Source organism: Lepidochelys kempii, chromosome 6 (genome assembly GCF_965140285.1).
Source record: "Lepidochelys kempii isolate rLepKem1 chromosome 6, rLepKem1.hap1, whole genome shotgun sequence".
In the NCBI taxonomy this organism is placed as follows: domain Eukaryota; kingdom Metazoa; phylum Chordata; order Testudines; family Cheloniidae; genus Lepidochelys; species Lepidochelys kempii.
The window spans coordinates 126,623,538-126,640,900 of NC_136385.1; the positions used below are offsets into that span (position 1 = coordinate 126,623,538).

Sequence of the window (17,363 nt, forward strand, 5' to 3'; positions counted from 1 at the left end):
TGGAAGGGCCTATGGAAATGGAGCCCCCCCCAAGGTGATCATATACAAAAAGAATGGTGACATTTGACTGTGCACAGATTTTAGGGCACTTAATAAGTATGTGAAACGTGAGCAGTTTCAATTGCCAACCTTCAAAGAGGTGACCTGAGTAAATCCTGGATTTTCTCTGTGTTGGATAACTTATCTGGTTATTAGCAAATACCTGTGGCTGAAAGTTTGCAGTTGTTACTGACTTTCAGCATGTCATTTGGGGAGGTACAGCTATCAACAACTCCCTTTTGGGTGAGTCTCTGCTCCTGAGGTATTTCAGAGACTGGTGCCTCACCTCCTTGCTAATATCTAGATTGCATGTTGATATTTGGATGGCATTTTCATCGTTGCTAAGAGTCCTCCTGAGCGTAATGCTGTTCTGGACCAGGGCTGGAGCAACTCCAACAAGTTGGCATAAAGTTGAATGCGGCCAAGTGCAGTTTTGCAAAAGATGGTGTAGATTTTCTAGGGCATTCGCTGTTGGCCGATGGTGTGAAACTGGCACCTGAATGGCTACAAGCTGTTGCTTTGCTACCATTACCCACAGATAGTAGTAGTTTAAGTTCGATCCTTGGCCTACCTTGAAACATAGGTGGTCATGTTCTGTCCCATTTTTAGTACCTTTGCCAAGTCACTGTGGGGTTTAACCCAGGTCCGGTTCGTTTGGACTGAAGAGGTAAAACAGGCTTTTGAAATCTTGAGTCAAGCCCTCTGTCATATCCAATCATATGCATACTTTGATCCAAAGAAGTCGGTAGTGATTCAGTTGGATGCATGCAATTGGGGACTGGGCCTTGTTCTGCTCCAGGAGGGATGGCTGGTTATATTTGCCTCCCATATCCTCATCCCAATGGAAACAAAATATTCCTAGATGGGAGCGAGAATTCTTGGCATGGTTTTTGCTATTGTACACTTCAAAGTCTACTTAGTGGGGAGACAGTTTACATTAGAAACTGATCGTTTGCCTCTTTGGGCCTCTGTCATAAAGCCATTGACCTGCTGCAGCTTCACACTCAGTGGTTTCTTCAGTTGCAGTAGTATGGCTTGAATTTGGTGCATTACCAAAGGAAATCGTCATTTGCTTGCTGATGCTCTTCTGAGAAATTCTGCTGTGATGGTGCCCTTGTGTGCAGAAACAGCAAAGTACACCAGATGCTTTTTATTGGAAGATCTACCCGTTGACTTAGGGCAAACTGATGCTAAACTGTGCAAGATGGTACATGCTGTACAGGCGGATTGGATGGACCCAATCCTTAAGAGAACTTGGTCTACATTCTACAAAATTTGTTCTGAGCTCATGGTGAAGACATGTGCTGCTCAACGTATCTTATGCAGAGAAGCCCGGGTGATTGTTCTAGCAGCGTTGTGACAAACAATCCTAGATGTGGCCTATGAAGGACATTTGGGAGTTAAAACAAATGAAGGAACAAATGCATATTGATGCAGGGTGGTCAGGGCTGCACTGGGACATAGAGCATCAGATGAAGGCAGGCTCAGCATGCACAATGCATAGAATAACTGCTCTTCCAGCCCCTTTGAAACCAATAGTCATAGACAGACCACGGCAGAGAATTGCAGTGGATATTCTTGGCCCCTCAGTTGCACTGTGTGGCTACACGGTGTTGATGGTTATGGAATATTACTGACATTACCCCTTTGCATTCATAAATTCAGAAGGCATCTCAAGGAGCTCATTTCTTGCCTAAGCAGTTAATTTGCAATGTTTGGCCTACCAGGGAGCCTTGTTTCCGATCATGGGACACTTTGTCTGGAGAGTTTGTGAAGGCTTTCTGGCGAGGTTTGGTACAGTACATTATAAATTTGCTGTCTACCCTCCCCAAGGAAATGGGATAGTGGAGAGACTGCATCGGACTCTGAAGAACCGTGTAGCTCACATACTTTTGAGTCATGGTTTATAGGATATTTGGAGTACACCTCATGCATGGACTGTAGAAACCCCTTTCTATCATCTCTTCAGCTGACCTATGAGGACCAACTTGTCTATGCTGACAGAAAAGGTTGATCCCACCTCTTTGCCATCCTCAAAGCCGATGTGACTAGGAAATATGCGAGTTTCAGAAAGTGTATCCATGCATGAATCTATGCATTCTATCCTGGACACGTGGTGTATGTTAGGCAAGGGTCTGGAAGCGTTTTTGATACTCGTGACGTGATCTTGCGGGTTGCAGGGTACAGACTGTGGCGAGTGCGTTTATCACATGGAGAATGTCTCGTTAACCAGCGAGAGAGATCCTGCCTACTGACAGGGGAACGGAGAGGGAGGAGGACACTCCTTTCTGTGTGTGCCGATGTCACGTGGCCAGTTGGGGAAGTTGAGCTGAATCCAAGGTATAACCTACAGGATCACCTGGTGCTTTTGGCAAGGTACTGCTGACCTTCTGGGGAGAAGAGAAGGAAACTGTATGTGTGGGGGGGGGGCATTTTGCCTTCCTGCTTATTGCTTCCTGAATTCAGTGTTCTGGTTCCTGATCCTGGATGTGAGTAGCGTTGGGTGTGTGCAGGGTTACTCAAAGCCTGCTGCTACATACCTTGTTCTTTGGACTGTTTCTTTGTTTTGTTCAGACTGTTGCTGACTTAACCGGTTCATGGTTATTATATGTGCTGATTGACAACCGGCCTGTGTGTCTTGCTTCGATTTCCTTGTGTTCTGGGATTGCTGTTGTGGGGCACATCAGAGTGTAACAAAAAATTTTTTTTGGTAATGCATAAAGAAAATCCACATGGGGCACAATTCCTCTTCTTTTTTGTGTTGCCACCACCTTGAAATCTGCATGGGCAGAGGAAACAGTTCTACGCCAGTCTGGGTTGTTTGACTTTCATGAACTTGTAAAATGTTTTTGCAGAGCCAAGTGACTGTTCCATACATAGTGATATTACATATTTAAATTATTTTGTCTCTTAGGCCTCGGACCATAGAAAGACCTTTAAATCCCTTGGCTTCTGGCAGAGGTGAGTCATTTATTCATCCCACTAAGCTATTTGGCAGCCCATGAGTTTTAGTGGCCTTAATGATAAAAGCTATTTATGCTGGCTCTCTGAATTAAAAAGAAAAATGATTTAGATCAAGCCTAGAACTGTGTGTGTACCATAAAGGACATTGCAGAGGGATGATGTTTTGTTGTGTAACAGCCCAGGAAAAACAGTCTGAGTCAGCACCATTGAAATCAACGTGAGCTTTGACGTTGACTGGGAACAGGATTGGTATATGGGCACTCACTTTTTATACTTGAAGATGCTAAGGGCATTTAAGAATGTCCCTATGAAATAAGGCCTCCATTGTATTAGCCTCTTTACAAACATCTAGTAAGAGATGGACCCTGCCCTAGGGGTTATGATCTAAATAGTCAAGATGAACAAAGGGTGGCAAGGAGAACAGAGTCAGAGAGGTGAAGTGACCCAGGACACGCAGCTACTCAGTTGCAGAGTTGGGAATAGAACCGGGGTCTCCTGACACCCAGTCTAATACCCTATTCACTCGACCACACTGCCTCTCTCCTCTTCATTTGAAATCTAACCCTATTGTTCATGCTAGCTCTTATGTATGAAAGCCGGAAAAAACATTTGTCCAATTGCAGCAGTCCAGGCATCTGTGTTGACACCTAATTTTAACCATGGGCGTTAGCAAAAGAGAAGTCTGGGGACTGGGTTTTCACTTGATTTAAAAGAATCTGAATTCTGTCCGCAAAAGCTCCTGCAGTTCATTCTTTAACACATGAAGAAAATGAGAGTATGCTCAAAGAGCAATGTAGCTGGACAAAATAGACAAAGGAAAATAAAATAAGAGTGCCGCCTTCTGATGATCTCATTGTACTGTGTGTGTAACTTCAGCTTTGTCTTGTCCACATGAGAAGGTAAGTGGAGAAATCCCCATTTTGCAGATGAGGTACACAAAGATTGACCCATTGAGGTCAATGTGAGTCTTCCCTTAGCCGTGAATGAGCTTTGGATAGGTCCCTAAATAACTTACCCAAGTCACGTGGGAAGAGGTGGAAAGAGGAAAGCAGGTCACCTACCTTCCAGTCCTGTGTTTACTAATCCTGTGATCATTTTTCTTCCCCCAAAGCCCTTGGGAGTGATCTTAATACCTTGTAGCAGTTACTTCCGTGCTAGTCAGTCTCTCAAAGCACTCTGCTTATCTCGTACCTTTACTGCACCAGCTTGAGATAATCTAACGTGCACGTATACAATGCTTTTAAACACTGGTAACACTACTTATTCTCTTGTCTGAGCCGATTTAACAACAATATCTGGATAGTCTTTACACTTTGGAATTAATTCTAGTGATGTAATTTTTGTTGTTGTTTTTCCCCCTCCCCCTAGGAGATGATGATGGTGAGTGACTTGTGTTGATTTCTGTTGTGGTCAGGAAAAAAAAATGGATACAGAACTTTTTGCCTCTGCCTCTTCCACAATCTGAAGAGTTAGCATAGTCAGCAAGGCAAGCAAAAATGGGAATAGTTTTGAAATCTTCCTTTGTTCAGTTTCTCTTGCATGGATCTATTTAGCTTTACAGCTACAATCCGCTTAGCGTAACAAAGAGAAAGTTAAGGGGTGACTGGACCACTCTAAGTTCCTACATACGGAACAAATCTATAATAACGGGCTCTTCAACCTAGCAGAGAAAGGTATAACACAATCCAATGGCTGGAAGTTGAAGCTACACAAAATCAGACTGGAAATAAGGTGTAAACTTTTAACTCTGAGAATAATTAACCATGGGAACAACTAATTTAAGAGTCCTGGTGGATTCTGCACTACTGACCATTTTTAAATGAAGATTGGATGTTTTTCTAAAAGATCTGCTGTAGGAATTTTTGGGGGGGGGAAAGTTCTCTGACTTGTGTTATACAGGAGATCAGACTAGATGTTTACAATGGTCCTTTCTGGCCTTGGAATCTAGGAATCTCTGCGACTCCTGAAGAGAACATGCCCCATACTTGAGGCTAACAGCCTTTGAGTGGGGTTTTCAAAAGAGCCAAAGGGTTTTAGGTGCACAGGTTCCTGGATCAGCTGAGGGCTTGCACTGTGGGGCTAAAAATAGCAGGTTAGCTGCTCAGGCCGGAGCCCAGACTCTGGGAGTCTTCCCCCCTGCTGGATTTCAGAGCCTGGGCTCCAGCGAGAGCCTGAACATAGGCATAGCTATTCTTCACTCCGCAGCCTGAGCCCGAGGGAGTTGACCTAGGCTCAGAGACTTGCTGCCTTGGGTCTGGTTTGTTTGTTTGTTGACTGTGTAGACAAGCCCCCCGGTGCTTTTCAAAACCCCATCCCATAAGACCTGGACGGGGCTTGCTTGTTTTGGTGTGGCGGTGGTGTGTTTTATAACTCTGTTAATGCTAGTTCATTTGTGGCAGAGGGAGCTGCTTTTATGTAAAGCAATGCCATAAGACTGGGGCTTTTCACAGGAACCTAAACACCCAGCATCACTGAAAGTCAATAGCAGCTGGCACCTATCTCACACTTTCAAGGGCTTGCTCCTGTGAGATGCCAAAATGTCCTCAACTCCTATTACCTTCAAAGCTGAGGGCGCTGTATACATCGTAGGAGTATTTAGTGCCTTGCAGGACTGAGCCCTGTGCACATGCTCTGCCTGTTCCCAGTTCTTTGTTCCCTGTGGCTTGTTTCTTTTTGCTTGTGTTCTTTCTCTGCATTTTCTTCCATCACGCAGCAGTGAGCAAATACAAAGTCCCGGTTTATGAGATGGCTGTAGATCACACTGACCTTCGTATTGTTTTTATTTCTCTGTTATAATGTTGTGTCTTCTGTCAACAATAAAAACCATTTGTTCCCTCTTCCCCTCCCAAAAAGGGATGCAAGCTGTTGCCCACCACTTCCCCTGGGGTTGTGTATTCTGCAGTGCAGTGCTCCCAGCTCCTGCTGATATGGGTGGAAAAGACTCTAAGCTTTGCTTTGCTACAGTGTCAGTATTCTGTCTTTAGCTGCTAGCAAATGTCGAGTCTGACATTGGTGCCAGTCAGCTGGGAGGCTCTTTCAGCGGGGTTTTGTGTGTTCTCTCTTGGAAAAACCTGCAAAACGCAGCTAGGCCCCAACCCTGCAATCAAATTGGTGTGGGCAAACTTTTCTGCCTGTGTAATCTCACCCCAGTCTTTGCAGCTCTGCATTGATTGGTTCAGAGGTCTGGCTGTGGTGTTCTGATTGGCAGATCATCACCTTACCATGTACATTCCTACTGTGACACCAAAACCAACTGTGATGTTACGACAAGAATGACCTCATAGGAACAGAGATACATGGATTCTCTCTTAGCCTGTAACTTTTTCCTAATTGTTTTGTGTGCTCTGAGAACAGCATTGAACAAATTTGTACCATGTTTTAGGTGATTTATTTTGGTGAATGTGCAAAATTTTCCTTGTCAAAGCTCTCGTGACTGTTTGTTTCTTCATTTCCAGGGAATTCCTTTTACAGTTGGCTGGAAGGTAATGGTTTGTTTTGTTTTTTGTGAGTGATACAAAGTGGACTTTCTGTGGTGGTGGGGGAGCGGGGCATTAATTGCCAAAGCAAACTATGATTAAATTAGATCTCTGATAACACCAAGGGAAGGAAATTCAAACATCCGCTTTATTATTTTATATTTCGACTCGTTTTCCTTTCAGGCCTCTGCGTAGAGAAGAGAGCTTTCTACAAACTGATTTCTGGCCTACATGCAAGCATCAACATCCATTTGAGCGCCAGGTACCTCTTGCAAGGTGAGTGTGACTTTCTGCCTTATTTCGCTAAGAGCCAGGCTGCTTCTGCAGTCAGCTCAGATGGGAATTGACTTCCACTGCTTCGTAAAATACTAGCTGGTAGCCCATTTCAGCAGGGTTTGGGTCCAGCTTCGCTCTCCTTCTCTTCTCACTTCGTTCTTCTCATACTTCCCTTATACACAGATGACAGCTGGGTGTGGAAATAAGACGCACGAGGTTGGGTATACAATTATCCAAATGCCTTTAGAAGTCTTAAATTTTTAAAAAATTAATTGGAAACCAAAGCCAAAAATTCCAACCATAAATTTAGGCTCCTGAATCCAAATTTGGGCACCTGAATCAAAACCGGCACATGCTCAGAAGTGCTGAGCATCCACATATCTCATTGCTACTGAATGGAGCTGCCGGCATTCCGCACCTCGTACTGAACTGCTGGAATGTGGCTCACGTTAGGCACTCTGGGTTGAAAATGGCTGGCCTTTGCCCCTTACGCTCCTCCAGAGTCTCCTCACAGCTCATTTTGGAGTAACTTTGTGCTTTGCTCGTTACAGTAAGTTTAGCAGTAATTTCTCGCAGGCATTCTGATCTCTTCAGTTAAGCTTTTCCAAGATTCTTTAACTTTTCCCAGAACATGTACACTGCTTCTCTTGAGGTACCTAAATATGGACTAGATGCCTGAATTTAGACACCCAGCTTTGAAAATTTTGGTCCACACTTCTCAGTAGCATGATTTAAATGACCTCTCATTCCTCAGAATTGGCCAAGAATTGTAATACACTGCTTGTACAGACAGACAACTGCACATATTACAGGATTCCTTAAGACTTCTTAGTACAGCAGTTCTTGTTTAACAGACTCGCTGGTTAAGTATCTGTAACCTGCGCCAAAGGTGTCTCTTTATCCAACACTGCGTGTCAGTTAGCCACCGGATGGTGGTTACATCTCTTACGTTTGTATGTAGTTTCTCTCGTTTACAGAATTTTTTTTTTTTTTGGAGCTTGAACACTAAAAATATTTTCACTAGTCCTCATTTGGACAAATCACTTTTTATTTTGCTGCACGTCTAGTTAAAAAGGCACCACAACACCTCTCAGTGCAAGGACATCACTCATTTCATCCGGGGGTGCCTGAAGCTCTGGGTCCAGCATTAATTCTTGTTGCAATAAAACAGGGAAGCTGTTTTCCCTGTCTGTCTTCCTGCACAGGAAATCGTCCCATAACAAAGATGCCTCTCTCTGAATTTTGCAATGAGTTAATGGTTTTTGAGGGTAGGAATGAAGAGACAAAGGAAATTGGGGCATCAATCAATGTATGCTGAACTAAGAGATCAGTGGATTGGATAGTGCTAAGGCCTCATGTTCATGCAAATTACACCAGCTTAACTAAAAGTTTGTTTTTAAAACAGATTTAATTACCAAGGGGGTTGCATCAGTTTAGACCTGCATAGATCAGTTTAAAACTGGTTAACTTGATTTAGGTTGTACCTGTAAATTTACCAATATAAGCCAGTAAGATGATTTAAGAATGTCCACACAGGGTTTTAAATCTGTATAGAAAGCTAGTGCAACTTTGTGTGTGGACCAGGCCTGAGTTTTGTAAACATTAAATTCTAAAAATTAACTTTAACCACATGCATGGCTTAGTGGGAAAGAAGTTTACTGCCCAATTTTCAAAGCCACCCTTTCCCCTTTTTTCTTCTCTCTCAGATACGTGGTTGGGGACGACGTGGGGACACAACATTACTGAGTTTCAGCACAGATTTGATGAAGTCCTTACTCAAGGAGAAGGTTCTAAGAGGCTCAAGAACCTGTATTTCCTCTACCTAATTGAATTACGGGCGATGTCAAAAGTTCTGCCATTCTTTGAGCGCCCAGGATTCCAGTTATTCACGGGGAATAAAAACAGAGACACAGAAACCAAAAACCAACTGCTGGAAATCCTTCACCTAACCAAGTAAATAATGCTGGAAAGGGAATAGTGTGCAGCTATGAATCTTATATTCTCCTTCTTAAAATGTTTTAGAAAATAAGATTTTTTTTCTGTAGTGGGATGGTATGGGTCAGCTAATTATTTTAATTATTATTATTCCAGTGTGCTCTGAGTAGTGATAATACCTAGCTCTCACAGAGCTTTTCATCAGTAGATCTCAAAGCGCTTCACATTCTTGTAATGTATTTAACTTAACACCCCGATGGCACAGGGCAGTGTGTTATCCTTATTGTACAATGGAGAACTGGGGCAAAGAGAGGCTAAGTGACTTGCCCCGGTATCTGAATTCAAACGGTCAAACCAGGTACTAAACCCCCTGTTTAATAGTTTAGGTTGTCTTTAAGCTTTTGCAGAACTGAGTTTAATAATGGCAGGTTTCAGAGTAGCAGCTGTGTTAGTCTGTATCCGCAAAAAGAACAGGAGTACTTGTGGCACCTTAGAGACTAACAAATTTATTAGAACATAAGCTTTCATGGGCTACAGCCCACTTCATCAGATGCATAGAATGGAACACACACACAATGAATAAGTTGGAATATGAACATCTTCATCATCTGGACCCATGGAAAAGAAGCCCTTGAGGAATTCCACCATGATTTCAACAATTTCCATCCCACTATCAACCTCAGCCTGGACCAATTCACTCAAATGGTCCATTTCCTGGACACTACTGTGCTAATAAGCGATGGCCACATAAACACCCCCTATACCGGAAACCTACTGACCGCTATGCTTACCTACATGCCTCCAGCTTTCATCCAGACCACACCACATGATCCATTGTCTACAGCCAAGCTCTGAGATACAGCTGCATTTGCTCCAGTCCCTTGGACAGAGATGGACACCTGCGGGATCTCTCTCAAGCATTCTTACAACTACAATACCCACCTGCTGAAGTGAAAAAACAGATTGGCAGAGCCCGAGGAGTACCCAGAGGTCACCTACTGCAGGACAGGCCCAACAAAGAAAATAACAGAACGCCACTAGCTGTCACCTTCAGCCCCCAACTAAAATCTCTCCAGCGCATCATCAAAGATTTACAACCTGTCCTGAAAAATGGTCCCTTACTCTCACAGATCTTGGGAGACAGACCGGTCCTCGCTCGCAGACAGCCCCCCAGCCTGAAGCAAATACTTACCAGCAACCACACAACAAAAATCACTGGCCCAGGAACCTATCTTTGCCAACCTATCCTTGCCAGGGCCCGATGCCAACTCTGTCGACATTTATTCAGATGGCACCATCATGGGACCTAGTCGCATTGGCCTTGCCATCAGGGACTTGTTCACCTGCACAATCGACCAGTGTGATATGTGCCAGCAGTGCCCCTCTGCCATGGACATTGGCCAAACCGGACCGTCTCTACGCAGAAGAGTGGGGACAGGTCTGACCTTGGGAATCATAACCTTTGAGGACCAGTGGGAGGGCACGTCAACCTCTCTGGCCACTCAGCAAAAGATTTGGGGGTGGCAATTTTGCAGCAGAGGAGCTTCCAACACAGACTCCGGCGAGAAACTGCTGAGCTTGAATTGGTGTGCAGGCTTGATGCCATTGACTTGGGTTTGGGTGGAGACTGGGAGTGGCTGGGTCATTACACCTATTGAATCGGTTTCCTTAAGTATCCCCACACCTTGTCGTCAAGTGTCTAAATGGGCCGTCTTGATTATCACTACACAAGTTTTTTTTCTCCTGCTGATAATAGCTCATCTTAACTAATTAGCCTCTCACAGTTTCTGTGGTAACTTCCAACGTGTGTGTGTGTGTTATATATATATTATCTCTTACTATATGTTCCATTCTATGCATCCAATGAAGTGGGCTGTAGCCCACGAAAGCTTATGCTCGAATAAATTTGTTAGTCTAAGGTGCCACAAGTCCTCCTGTTCTTTTTGAGTTTAATAACTGTTTGTTTAGCTGTCACTTCTGAAACTTACTTTCTATCTGACTGATCTGCGGAACTCTAGTACTAGCTTTACACTGCAGTCCAAAATAACTTTAAACATCTAAAAAGCGATGGTCTTGGATATAGGGCGAGACTCTATTATAGGATGTATGGGGCATGTCAGTTAACTAAGATTAGAATCTGGCCCTCTGCCTCAGAGGGAGATGCTGTAGTTCGTCAGTTTCCCATGCCTGGTCGCCTATTGTTCGTGACTGAGACATGGATAACTCTTATTATAAAAATTAGAGAATTTTTATGTGTATGCAATAGATTTAAATGATACTGTAAAGTAGAGATTCAGAGCCCAAATGACTTTTGAAAATGGAAATTAGACTAAGTGACTTAGCTGTTTAATTGCCTTTGACTTTCAATGAGACTTAGGAGCCAAAGTGCCTAAATCACTTAAACAGGATGTAAGCTCCTGTCACTTAAGGATTTTTGGAAATTTCACTCTTTTTTCTTGCTTCAGGTCTTTCCCTTTGCACTTCGATGAAAACTCATTTTTTGCTGGAAATAAAAAGGAAGCTGCTAAATTAAAGGTAATTGTTCACCTTGTGTCCCCCTTCCTGAAACTACTTGCTGACAAAATAAAGGACTTCTCAAACTGGGTTATCAGACTGAATAGGATATCGTAAGACATTGATATGCTTAAGTTACTAGACCAGAAATATCCAACTGGAGTAAACATATTCACTAGTTTTCTTAGCATGTCTGATAATGTAGAAAGCTCAGATGCACCACAACACCTGTCTGGTAAGTGTAGGGTACAGCCTGCCTGATAGAGCCCCCAATACCTGAAAGCATTTCTTTAGGCACTAACTAATCAACATGTGATTTTTAAATCTCTTAACCATGTAACAACGATGTTCTGTATTTAAAAGTCCTATTTTTTTTTTAAAGGAAGAATTTAGGCTCCATTTTAGGAATATTTCTAGAATTATGGACTGCGTTGGGTGTTTAAAATGTCGTCTTTGGGGAAAGTTGCAAGTAAGTCCAATAAGCAATTTGTTCCATTTTTACAGTCTAGCACAGGGGTGGGCAAACTCTTTCTGGCCTGAGGGCCACATTGGGGTGGGGAAATTGCATGCAGGCCCATGAATGTAGGGCTTGGGCAGGGGGTTGGGGTGCGGGATGGAGTGCGGTGTGTGTGTGTGTGTGTGGGGGGGGGGGGCAGGGGTGCAGAGTGCGGGAGGAGGCTCCAGCCTGGCACTGCTTACCTTGAGTGGCAGCAGCATGCACTGGGGCTAAGGCGGGCTCCCTGCCTGCCCTGGGCCCGTGCCAGTCCCAGAAGCGGCCGACACCATGTTCCCGCAGCCCCTAGGGGAGGGTGGGATGGCCAGAGGAGACTGCATGCTTCCCTTGCCGGCAGGTACCTCCCCCAAAGTTGCCATTGGCTGTGGTTCCCTATTCCTGGCCAATGGGCGCAGTGCCTGGAGGTGAGGGCAGCGGGCAGAGCCCTCTGCCCCCTCCCCCAGGGGCTACAGGGACGTGGTGCCAGCCACTTCTGGGAGTGACATGGGGCCAGGGCAGGCAGGGAACCTGCCTTAATCCCTGTGCCACAGGGCTGGCAATCCCACAGACCGGATCCAAAGCCCTGATGGGCCGAATCCAGCCCATAGTTTGCCCACCTCTGGCCTAGTGCAAGGGGTCCTGGTGCATGTCTGGGGCTCCTAGGTACTACTGAAATACACATGCCTAATAAATGAACCCACTCAAAAATGACTGTATTAATCTGTTCAAATAAAGTGATGGGAAATGAAGTTAATTTGCTAATCAAATGGCACACTTCCTACTGTTATATTTATACTGCACAGACTCAGGGCTTGGGTACAGCTTTGAAGATCCTCTTTTCACAAAAACTGATAGAAAACATGCCAGAAAGTGGTCCCTCTTCTGGATTCCAGCTAACGAGACAAGAAATAGTCTCCTTCTTTAATGCCTTTGGAAGGTTAGTTTAAAATTCTGTGTTTTGCTTTTTTCCAATCTAAATAAAATGTAAGGTGGTGCATACCAATAAAGTATACTATGATTAGTAACTGCAGCATTAACTCTTTAAAAGATGAGCAGACTTCCTGATGATTACAGTTCTAAATTTCAGTTGATTGTTTTGATATAGTTTAAAGTAGGAGTAAGCAATAACGTTCTGTTTCATTTTCTATGATTTAAAGATAATGCTTAAGGCTCTCATATGAAGAATTCAGAAGTCTGTAAGAAATTGCATGTATCTGTTTTAGGAACACATTGTCCAACAAAGGTACCCATTTTTAGGTCTCTGTTTAATGTGGAGGCTGACCTTTAAAGCTTCGAAGTTGTATCAGTTTACTTTTAAAACATTTATTTGCAAGAGTTCTGTTTAACAGACATCCATCAATCAGGCTCTTTGGGAGCTGGGGAGGTTTGTTTGGCAGTAACTGTGGGAAAAAAACCTTTCAAAAGAAAGACGTTATTGAAAGATGTTTTGGTTACACGCCATACCTTTGTTCCGTTAACAGGTCTGGAGTTCTTAGTTAGCTCACAGGGGTTTTCTGTGAGATTCTTTGCACCAAGTTACTGGCTTTTAAAGTTTCGTAGTCCTGGTTTATAGCTAAATTAATTTCAAACCAAGCCTCTGAGTTTTATCCTCTGTAACGCCAGTTGGTAGCACATGGCGGGGGAAAACTCCAGGGTAGATAAGTTGGTCTGGAAAACATTAAGCACTTTCTTCAGCAGGTTGACATTTTTCAGCTTATGCAGAGAGGCAAAAACACAAACCAAAAGCTCCCATCCTTTTAAAAAAAAGATTTCTGGCTCCTGAGATTCGCTTTTTAATGTGCTGATTTAGTGGTACCTTAGAAAACAGCTTGTATGAAATTGGGAGCATGCCACAGGTGAATATTTCCAAAGGAAGCTGATTAGTGACACAAATTCCCCCCCCCCCATCCCCCCCAAGTCCTTTTATGTGCTAAAGTACTGTGCAGGAGTCAACTCCAATCTGAAGCTGTATCCAGCAATCAGGGCTTTCATTCCACTTTATCTTCCTATCTATATGGGCTGGAAGTGCTTTGTAAAACAAACATTTAACTACATCAAGACAAACTGAAATGTTCATTTCTTCATCATATGTTTGTAAATGACTTTCAAATCAGCTAGTCAGTATCCTCTGTTAAGGAAAAAAGAATACAATGAAGGAGTATAGATTGCTGTTATTATATGGGAAGTTAAACAAGGGACTTGCCCTGGTGGTTCTCTCACTGATGCCAAACCTCCTGTAGCAAAGTGCATTTTGCAATAAAATGACTTGGGGTGTGCAATTCAGAAACTTTTAAAACAAACCAGTTTATCTGTAAGTTGTTTCGACAGCCCTTCTGAATGGCTGTTTTAATTTTATAGATGGCTTCATGACCACCTCTGTTGAGCAACCGTATTTGACCACACCTTAGCTAACGTTCTATTTATGAAGGGCCCACTTCTGTTATCACGATTAAGAATGTATAATTTACATATGGCTTTAAAATGAGTCAGTAAAACTTGTTTCAGTTCCATAATTCCTTTTAACATGCAAAAATCCTTAGCTGCAAGAACGGTTTTCTAATGTTATTTGCATTTATATAAAAACATTTAAAATGAGTCCTTGTGTATTTTAGATTTCTCTTACCTTTTTTCCTCCTTTCTCTTGCATACAGGATTTCAACTAGCATTAGAGAGCTGGAAAACTTCAAGAACTTGTTACGAAATATGTAGTGAATTTGTCTCTCAGAAAAAGACTTAAATTACCTTTTTTATTCTGTTTTCTATAAAACAGAGGAAAAATCAGGTTTCCTTCACACTTCAGACAACCAATAGGGAAAAGACACTGGAAGAACTCTTCACTTTACAGAATGATTGCAGCAGTAACCTGCTGAGACCAAATCTTTTGTACAAAGCAGCTGCTTTTTGTAAAGGGGGTGGGGGAAAAATTTGATTGTGTAAAGTAAAATGATCAGTTTTTATTTTTTGAAGATAATTTTGAATGATTGACTAATTAAATATGTGCTGCACTCCTTCCTTTGATAAAACTTATGTTTGTTTACCTTCAGAAATTGTCAGTCTTGGTGAAAATGACACTGGACAAATGCAGAAATACAAAATACAACTACAGTAACTCACTAGGGGTTGTCTGTGTTCAATAGTTTTTTCCAGACCCCACCATTTAAGTTGTTTTAAAGGCAACATTTTGAGAGAGTGTAAAATAGAAATACTCTTCACTTGGTACAGTCCTGGGGCATACTACAGCGTAGCTTGGAGGAGCCACCTAAACTTCATGGTTGATGATATAAAGGACAACTGCTCTCTGTTGCTCTAGGTTTGTCTATAGGGGAAAGCTGCACCAATGGAAATAAAGGTGTGATTCTAAACCAGTGCAAATCCCTGCTTGGATGCACTTTATTTCAGTTTTAAACCAGGCTTCTTTCAGTTTAGCTTAAGTCAGTTAGGAATCAGTTTGAGCTTATGCTCAAACTGCTTATGCAAAAGCTTATGCTCAGATAAACTGGTTAGTCTCTAAGGTGCCATTAGTACTCCTTTTCTTACTGCTGTAAGTGATCACACAGAGGTTTGCATCAATTTAAATCATTTAAAAATCCAGTTAAAGTGAAACTGGTGAAACCTTGTGTAGACAAAGCCTAACACCGTATTTGCTCTGACTACACTTTTCCCTTAACCCTATTTTAGAAAGGTAGTTGAGTACAATATGCGAGTTGGATACTTCTAGTCAAATCAAGAATGGTTCTATACAAATGAATCTCAGTGCATCAGCAATCACAGCAGGTCTTAAAAGTTGCCAGACATTTCTTCCCCAGAGGCTGAGATGAGACTGGCACATCTCCCTCAGCAGGTGAGAAACTTCTGTAATTCCTGGGGAATTACACACCAGTCAGCTTAACTTCCGTACCTGAAAAGATAATGGAGCAAATAATTAAGCCATCAGTTTGCAAATATCTAGAAGATAAGGTGATAAGTAACAGTCAGCATGGATTTGTCAAGAACAAATAGTCAAACCAACCTTTCTTTGACAGGGTAACAAGCCTTGTGGATGGGGGGGGAAGCAGTAGATTGATATACCTTGACTTTAGTAAAGCTTTTGATATGGTCTCGCATGACCACCTCAAACAAACTAGGGAAGTGCAACCTAGATGGAGCTACTATAAGGTGGGTGCAAAACTGGTTGGAAAACTGTTCCCAGAGGGTAGTTCTCAGTGGTTCAGTGTCATGCTGGAAGGGCATCACAAGTAGAGTCCCACAGGGATCAGTTCTGGGGCTGATTCTGTTCAATATATTCATCAGTGATTTAGATAATGCCATACAGAGCACACTTAAGGTTTGTGGACAATACCAAGTTGAGAGGGGTTGCAAGTGCTTTGGAGGATAGGATTATAATTCAAAATGATCTGGACAAACTGGAGAAATGGTCTGATGTAAATATTGAATTTCATCCTAAGGACAAACACAAAGTACTCCACTTAAGGAGGAACAATCAGTTGCACACATACAAAAGGGAAATGACTGCCGAGGAAGGAGTCCTGTGGAAAGGGATCTGGGGGGCATAGGGGACCATAAGCTAAATATGAGTCAGTGTAAGACTGGTGTGTGGTGTTTTTTTTTTTGCTTGCAACACAAAACAAAAAAAAAACCACCCACAAACATTCTGGGATGTATTGGCAGGAGTATTGTAAGTAAAACTAGTAATTATTCTGCTCTACTCTGCTGATTAGGCCTCAACTGGAGTATTGTGGCCAGTTCTGGATGCCACATTTCAGGAAAAATGTGGACAAATTGGAGAAAGTCCAGAGAACCAAAAAAAAAAATTAAAGGTCTAGAAAACATGACCTACAAAGGAAGATTGAAAAAACTAGGTTTGTTTAGTCTGGAAAAGACGACTGAGAGGGGACATAGTTTTCCAAGTACATAAAAGGTTGTTACAAGGAGGAGGGAGAAAAGTTGTTCTTAATCTGAGGATAGGACAAGAATCAATGGTCTTAAATTGCAGCAAGGGAGGTTTAGGTTGGACATTAACCACCCTGACAGTTAGGAAGTTTTTCCTAAACACTGGAATAAATTGCTTAGGGAGGTTGTGGAATCGCCATCATTGGAGATTAAGAGTAGGTTAGACAAACACCCGTCAGGAATGGTCTAGATAATACTTAGTCCTGCCATGAGTGCAGGGGACTGGACCTCTTGAGGTCCCTTCCAGTCCTATGATTCTACACATGCACAAGGTGCAGGGAAAATGAATGCCAGGGTTTCCCCCTCCTCCCCCAAGAGGGCTATTTCTGGGCCCTGGTCCTGGCTTTCATTCTCAATATGCCTTACCTTGGCTAGTATGGATTTCCCACAAGCTGCTCTCAGGATGGGGGGACATTCTTCTTCCCTGCTCCACCAGCCTGGCATGTACAGGGAAGAAGTGTGCATGAGCACGTCTCTTCTCTTCCTCATAGCCTGGCCAACAGCCTTGTGTCGTTCAAGATCCTTTTGTATTAGTTCCTAGCTCTCCAATAACTATCCCAGCTGCAACAGGTCAGGCACTATGTTCCACTCTGGAAAAGTGGGCAACAAATGTAGGGACTCGGTCCTCCATCATTGTTGGTTGGAAAGAGCAATTCCTTCCCCCATGCAGCAGCACACAGAGAAGATCTTTGTCAAGTGCAGAGCCCCTGCTCTCG

General features: G+C 42.9%; 2 protein-coding genes across 5 annotated transcripts in view; one reads left to right on the forward strand and one right to left on the reverse strand.

Moving 5' to 3' along the window:
* The window catches only part of ERO1A (endoplasmic reticulum oxidoreductase 1 alpha), a 35,239-nt gene extending 20,519 nt beyond the window's left edge, over positions 1-14,720 (forward strand). For all 4 annotated transcript variants that reach the window (XM_073350130.2, XM_073350129.2, XM_073350131.2 and 1 more), the window contains 8 exons: positions 2,954-3,000; positions 6,459-6,485; positions 6,663-6,755; positions 8,462-8,708; positions 11,156-11,225; positions 11,587-11,673; positions 12,501-12,634; positions 14,349-14,720. In XM_073350130.2, the coding sequence (XP_073206231.2) occupies positions 2,954-3,000; positions 6,459-6,485; positions 6,663-6,755; positions 8,462-8,708; positions 11,156-11,225; positions 11,587-11,673; positions 12,501-12,634; positions 14,349-14,406 (763 nt within the window). In that variant the 3' untranslated portion in view covers positions 14,407-14,720. The remainder of the gene's footprint in view (positions 1-2,953; positions 3,001-6,458; positions 6,486-6,662; positions 6,756-8,461; positions 8,709-11,155; positions 11,226-11,586; positions 11,674-12,500; positions 12,635-14,348) is intronic.
* Positions 13,005-17,363, reverse strand: part of GPR137C (G protein-coupled receptor 137C) — a 34,242-nt gene continuing 29,883 nt past the window's right edge. Inside the window, exon 8 of the transcript XR_012159616.2 lies at positions 13,005-15,595. The gene's annotated coding sequence lies outside the window, so the exon portion shown is untranslated. The remainder of the gene's footprint in view (positions 15,596-17,363) is intronic.